Source organism: Lepisma saccharinum, chromosome 2, assembly GCF_977018435.1.
Source record: "Lepisma saccharinum chromosome 2, izLepSacc3.1, whole genome shotgun sequence".
Classification (NCBI taxonomy): Eukaryota; Metazoa; Arthropoda; class Insecta; order Zygentoma; family Lepismatidae; genus Lepisma; species Lepisma saccharinum.
Window position 1 is genome coordinate 26,197,908 of NC_139230.1, and position 7,644 is coordinate 26,205,551.

General features: G+C 35.5%; 1 protein-coding gene across 1 annotated transcript in view; it reads left to right on the forward strand.

Moving 5' to 3' along the window:
• The window catches only part of LOC145984382 (uncharacterized), a 161,700-nt gene extending 160,888 nt beyond the window's left edge, over positions 1–812 (forward strand). Inside the window, exon 27 of the mRNA XM_083118044.1 lies at positions 511–812. Within this exon, the coding sequence (XP_082974170.1) occupies positions 511–581 (71 nt within the window). The 3' untranslated portion in view covers positions 582–812. The remainder of the gene's footprint in view (positions 1–510) is intronic.
• The last annotated feature ends 6,832 nt before the right edge of the window (positions 813–7,644 follow it).

Here is a 7,644-nt window from a genome sequence, read left to right on the forward strand (position 1 = left end):
ATATAAATGTATGGTAAACAATCTAAAATAATTTCATTTTCTTGAGATAATGTGGACATGCGCTTACAGCACAGTGAGATATCAGAATATGAATCACATAACATATTGCATGACCTTGGGGTTTACCAAGGAGAAATATTGTCCCCTTCCCCTGGTTGAAAGATTTACCATGATGTTTGGCAAGTCTTGCGATGGCTACGTAAAAATGTCACGCTTCGCCACTGCATATAAGAATTGGAATACTTACACACTAATATATTAATCAATATTTTGAAAAACTATTAACATTACAATTGCCAAGCATCAGTATGAGTTGAAAGTGGTGTCAGCTCAGTCCTAGTTTATGTGTATGTATTGAATAATGTACTGTATGCACACTATGTGATAAATCCAAAACCTGTTGTAAAGGTCCAAAAGATGCTAAAATAAACTAATCTCAATGTAACATCTGTAGCATAAAGATATTCTACATACAGTCCTAAATATTATTTAAGGCAATTTGTTTTTCAGATGGACCTGCAACACCAGAAAAGATTCTGCTTCATTCCTTGACCGATCCACAACACTTTACTCTTCATTAAGCAAAGTCTATGTAGAGGTGTAGGCTAGGAACCAACATATCCAGGAGAGTTAGTCAATGTCACAATCCCATTTAGCCCAACATTCCTGAAAAGAATGGAGGGAAAAGATAGCAAATTATGAGAATGATTACAAAAATAATAATAATAATAAAGAATCCACCATGTGAAATTTTGTGGGTATCAAACATTTGCATTGTTTGCTTGTTTTGCACCCACATACAATAATGCTACAAGCACTAATTCTTACATTTCATGTAATTACATTATGTAATTTTCAGTTTGTCTACATAATATTTTGTAGGATAGATACCTTACAACAGCTATGTTTTAGGACAAAATAAAAATTTGTTTTAATATTGCTACCTTTCTTCTTATTCCAATATAGTCTTTTTCTGCAGATTTGAAAAAGTATATATATTTTTTATTCTTTAACCTTAGATGAATTAAGATGTTGGTGGCTAAGAATTGTGGTTAAAATATGCAGGTATGTATATTTTCTCTGAAAAACACAAAATGTTGGTTTCATGTGTAAGAGTAGGGAAGCTTTCCATACTTGAACCCAAACAAATAAAAAAAATTGCTATGTGGGAGATCCAGGCCCATTGGCAGGCAGGGGCCAGGGGGAGCTGAGCCCACTCTGGCATTACTATCAGCCCCTTTTACATTAGGTAAAACTGTTTTGTATAATTTGTTTGCAGTGAAGAGTGAAAATGTAGACAGCAAATATTATTTTGCTCACAACTTTGGTGAAGGATAAATTCACAGACCATGAACAGCAGCTATTACATTACATTCATTCATCTTATTTATAAGAAGAAGACTAAGTAGCGGCAAGTATTTAGAACATTGTCTTCCTTCATAGGTGAGCTTCTTTATCTTTGCTGTCCCTGTTTAGACAGAAATCTGTGACTGACATCATGCAAATTCCCTCCGCATTTGCATCAAAGGTCAATAACTCCCAAGTATGGAGTGTGTAGTAAGGGATGATTTCAGTAGGAGTCAATTAAAATTCAAGTGGTTTTAAAAGATATAGAAAAATGTAGTATTTGTATGATATTTATAAATGTTATACAACTTAATGCCCCCCCCCCCACACACATAATTTACCTTAATTTAATACTGTTAAACTTTTGAAAAATGGACTTGGTTTACAAAGCCCCTCCTGATAACCCGTTAGCCCCTGGAAATCAATTGTAGCTACATGCCTGGGGAGATCTATGTGCACTGAAATGTGAATTTTGTACTATAACTACAAAAATCTGCAATAAAAGAGTTCAATTTTTGTAAAATATATTTTGAAAGCATATTTGCAAATGATGCTGAAAAATATATATTCTAATGAAAATAAAATATTAACAATTGAATTGTGAAATATTTCTGAGTGTGAAGATAGTTATTGTTATACAGAGTGGCCGAACTGGCATTCCTTTAAAAAATTTGACACTAATGAATATATTGTAACAAAATTTTAAGTAGGCTTACCTAGGTTTGTGAGAAATATGATGATATCATAAGTGCTGGAAGTGGCCACTATTTGAGCCCCGACAAAATTTAATATGCACCATATTTCAGAATGTGCTTTCCAGTACATTTGTATCACTGCCTTAATTGCTTCACTGATTTTTGGTATGGGCAAGCATGGTGATTGAATACCGGGAGGGGTTGATTCATAATTTTACCACATAACAACGTGAGTTCGAGTTCAGGCATGTGTATTTGTGAGTGTCTGTTCAATTTCCTTTGGTCACGATTGTTATTAGCCTAAAGAGGCCAAGAAGCAATCAATATGCCAACACTGTTCTTGTATTATTTATGTGCTAGTAAAGTGGTTACAGATGACATACTAAGTTACTTTTGCTTTATAAGAATAAAGTTACTTCTTAGGTATCACAATTTGGTGAAGGTATTTACTCTCTCTCCTGAAAAAAAGTTTGATTCTGGTGATGATCCCATGGAAAAGGAAAGGAATGGATGGGGGGGGAGGAGCAGGACTTCAGGCAGGAACCACTTCCTAGACAAGATCAAAACAAAAACAAATTTCTTTGAATTCATGCAAATTCATTTTGAGTTGTCCATTCACACATGGTGGTCTATATCAAACTAAATTTCCTACAAAATTCTTGAAATTGTGAGATCTATCCAGTAAGGTGTTACTCAAGACCCTTTCCTATTTAAAATTTTTCAAGGTTTCCCCTGAACACCTTCCCAGGGCTCACTGCGGATTTTCAAGATGCCACCATTCAACTTGCCTTATGGTGGTGATGTATATGTTTACGATTTTTTTCTCACATTTACCAATAAAATCAATCACATCCCAAAACGATATCATCAGCACCAGAAATCAACGGGGGTTAATGGCACAGCTGCACATGTGGTCTCGCATGATACATTTTCTGGAAGGACCACCGACTGGTCAGTATGTACTGAAACTGCAGCTCCCCTCGACAAATCGGCAGTATGATCCGACCCACAACTGCTTGGAATGAAAAAGACACAGACCCCCAGTCACAAATTTGAGCTGCGTCAAGGAAGAAGTTGTGTTTTTAAAATAGCCCCTTCCCTCCTTTGGGACAAAGCCAGTTAGTTATTATTTCAAAGGTCACATGGAAAAGTTAAAAGGCTGAATATGAGATTTTGATTTCTTGGAACCTGCCTTTTACCAAATGGAGATAAAAGAACAAGTTAAAAGGGTATAAGAAGAGCAACCATCCAGATATGTTGCTCCAATTATTTCAATGATTTCACATTCTGGGATGCACCTAGTAATGTATTTTATTCCTATTGCGATTGTATTAATGTCGAAGACACAAAAAAACACAAAAGATAAAACCTTTTATTTGAAGCAGGAGCTATCTCGCCTTTGGCACTTTGTTCACCACTTCATTTGCCCCCACCAAGGTATTCCAATTTTATCGGCGCGTGTGCAAAATTCATGCCGGTGTCAGTGTGGTCATCGATAAACACTCCAGCAAAATATTGGTATGTGTGCAAGAGCTCTTAAGATATTTCCGCTGAATATTCGGGTTCAGCGATGTTGCCCGAGGGGCAGGGAACGGTCACCCTTCAGTCAGATAATCTGTGCCTGCCCAACTGGCGTTAATGAAATATCGAATAATAAGGGTCTTCACACCTAAGAGTATGGCGATTTACAATATTTTATAAGTGGTGTATTCTGCACATACTTTTCCTGCATAAATACAAACTTACAAAAAATCATTTTCTTTTAGTGTGTATCAAGGTGGATTGATTTAAATCAGGTGATTTTTTTAAAAAAAAATCACTAATATAAATCACTTGAAATAAATAATTTATAGAATAATTTACACAAGGATTTTTTAGATGTCAGAATCGTTTTTGGTGAAAGTGAATTAATCTCGTAATCATTTAATAGTGTTTATTAGACTCTAAGAAAGGAAAAGGAAGTAAACAAAATATATGTACTGTTGGGGTGAAGCTCATACAAAAGGAAATGTAAGATGTAAACTGTAAACACACTTAAATCCTCTTGATTTAAAATCCAATAATTTTTATAGGCAAAAATAGCAAACATTTTGTGTAGAATAATATACAAAATATTAATCATGTTAAACTGTAAATAGTGTCATTATCATTAAACTGTAAGAAAAACATGGCAATTAATATCTTGCAAACTATCATTTAAAATATTCCAAAATTCAGCTTCAAAACTTTAAAAAAAATATATTTTAAGTTACAATTATATACTACATTCAGAATGTTTTATTTTCACTGGAAGAAAAGTTACTTAAATTATGTATTATAGTTTCATTAACACATTCAACAAACATTTCCATAGTAGGTTCATGTATATACAGAGCATTCCCTGACATTCGCTACGAGACCTGGCGGCAAGCGGCCCGGCATCAACGTATGACTTTCCCAGTGAACGGGTCCGCAACAGTCGCACGCTACAGTCACTCTCCCTGCCTTCACTCTCTTTCCCTTTCTGTTGACGTTGCAGACTGATGCCAGTATAATCCTCCCTCGGAAGTTCTGTTGTGTCATGTCCGTGTGTTGAAGATTGTGGCTTAATATGGCACCACAAAAGTTTACATTCCAACAAAGGATTTATCTTGTCTAGTGTTACTTCGGAAAAAGAAATTGTGGAGAAGTGCGACGACGTTTTGCAACGAAATTTCCTGGTGTTCCCGTTCCACATAGGACCACTATACTAAAACTTGTAAAGAAAAATTTAGAGTAAAAGGGTCAGTTCTGAATAAAAGTGGAAAGAAAAATGGGGAAATCTAAAAAATAAAGTATACAAAGACAATCCGCACACCATCCATGAGTTAAAAGGGAGTAATGTACGAGAAATCGGGAGAATTACAGTAGACGAACTTGCACGTGTAAATGCCAATTTCCTTCCGAGATGCCAGGAATGTGTTGCATCAGAGGGACATCATTTTCAACACCTTCTGTAGTCAAGGTTAGTACACAATATGAAAACTGTAATTTTAATATAGGACTCTAGCGACTGTCGCGGACCCTGTTCACTGGGAAAGACAAGCGCTGAGGCGGGCTGCTTTCCGCCGAGTCTCGTAGCGAATGTCAGGGAATGCTCTGTAGTATCGGAAACAGAATAATGTATATTTATATACACTTTTTTATTTGCTTTAATCAAACTATTCAAATATTTTACAGGCCTCCCCGATGGTGCAGTGGCAGCATCATCACCTTGTTATCGAGGGGTCCTGGGTTCAATACCCGGTGGAGGCACATGGTGGTTTGGATCCCACTGTAAACTGCAGGTTCAGTCCTGATTAGCCTTACTGTGCATAAAGTGGACTTAAAACACCAAATCAATCAAAATCAAATATTTTACAGAGCTGTGTACTAGAAATAGTCTTTCTATATAAAAGAAGTGTATATATATGTATGGTGGCAAAAACCATACCAGCAATTTTAAGCATTTCCTTTTAAATAAAGAAAATCCATTTTTTATATAAAAATTTGATTTTTATCCATCACTCTCATTGAAGATTCCAGCGACGACCTGGGCATAGGTGATGTCTCTTCCATTTACGTCCTGACAGGCCACCATTAGTGGTGTGCGATATGTGCTACCGCACAGGGCCTCACGCTGTAAGGGAATATTAGCCTATATTAGCAATAGAGCTAGTAGTATATGTAGCTTATGTAAAGGATCAAGTTAAAGCAAAGTCCTATAGACCTATATGTTTACTCAATAACCTAGGTAAACTACGAGAAAAGCTAATTATAAAGAGACTCAATGAAAGGATAATCTTAGGCAAAAGATCTCTCAAGCAGTTTGGTTTTACAAAAAGTAAGTCACCTGAGGATTCAATATGATCAATAACACTGATGAACAAATTCAAACTTTTTTTTTTTGCTCCTTTGAACGAAAATAGGTGATTATTTATAATTCGACCCCACTGAATCCAAATCTGAAAGTAGAAATGCTGTATAACCTATCGTTTTAACTGCATTTTCATTTTTTGTTTCTAATAAAAATTTAATTCCCTTTGTAATAATACATCGAAATTTGAAATTATTTTTGTTTGTTTGCTCATGAAATAAGATTTAAATATTGAAGTGAATAACAATGAAATATAAAATAATTAAAAAATATAAATAGGACAGATTTTGACTGTTCAATGAAGAAATTTCATGCAAAAAGAAAGGAAAGAAAAACACATTTTTACTCACATTTTCAAAATTTCTTTCTTGAACTCTGCCGTTTGTAACTGCCACCAGAAACCTCTTCCTTTAGGTTCCAACAGTAGTCTGCTAACATGTTCTGTATCGATTTTCCTGCATATCGTTTCTGCATGACAGAAATATCCTGGTGAAATCTCTCACTGCATTCATCACTAACCATGCCCAAGTTAGGGGGGAAAAAGTCCAAATGCGAATGTAAAAAGTGAATTTTCAAGGACATATTGCACCCCATGCGCTGATAACACTTCAACAAGTTCTTAACAAGTTCCTTGTAGTTGTCAGCTTTCACATTTCCAAGAAAATTACAGCATAGTTGTCTGAAAGCTAACCATGCACATTTCTCTTTTTCTGTTAGCAAATTCCACAAAGTTGTCATCATGAATTATCTCACGAATTTGTGGCCCAATAAATATGCCTTCTTTTAACTTACTATCACTGAGTTTAGGAAATGTTTTTCTCAAGTACCCAAAACCCTCACCATGTTTATCCAAAGCCTTAACACAATTTTTCATCAGCCCTAACTTTATATGCAACGGTGGTAACAAAATCTTGTCTTTCTCAAGTAGAGGGTGATTCCTAACACACTTCTCTCCAGGAATTAAGTTTTTCCGTATGGGCCAATCCACAATGTTGTAATGTTTATCTTTTGCTCAGCTGTCCCATTCGCAAAGAAAGCAACTAATTTGTAAACCCAGACTGCATGCCTAACAGTATACCAATCATTTTGAGGTCTCCACATATCTGCCACCATATTTTTCATAATTTATCACTTTAATATTGTATCCATATTTTTATATGTTTCCTTCATGGATGAAGAATAGGCAAGGGGTACTGTTGGATATATATTCCCATTATGCAACAATACTACTTTTAAACTATTCTTAGATGAATCTAAAAATAGTCTCCACTCATTTGGGTTGTGACTCCTTCCAAGTTCTTGCAGAAGGCCTTCTACATCATTGCAGTAAGTTAACTCATTACCTTAACACCATCTTGTAATAAATTCTACCCTCGGAGACGAGGACCTAATAATTCCGCTTGAACTTTAGAAAGGTTGAGGTCTCTGGCTAGATCATTTAGTTCAGATTGGGAAATAAAGTGAGGTATATTTGGATCAGGAAAATTTGGATCGGTGTTTGAATATGAGGGTCCAGGTTCGTCATCTGGAGAAGCACTGCTTGGTTCTGTTTATCGACTGTCCATTCTTTAGGGGGCTTAGGAATTGGTATAAAATCACGACTCATAGGTTTCTTGGCTGAAGGAACATCAGGATAAAATATAGAATGTTTTGATTTAGAACTATATCCCACTATGTTTGTTAAACAGAAGTAACAATCCATAGTATGATCTTTCTGTTCTGTCCATA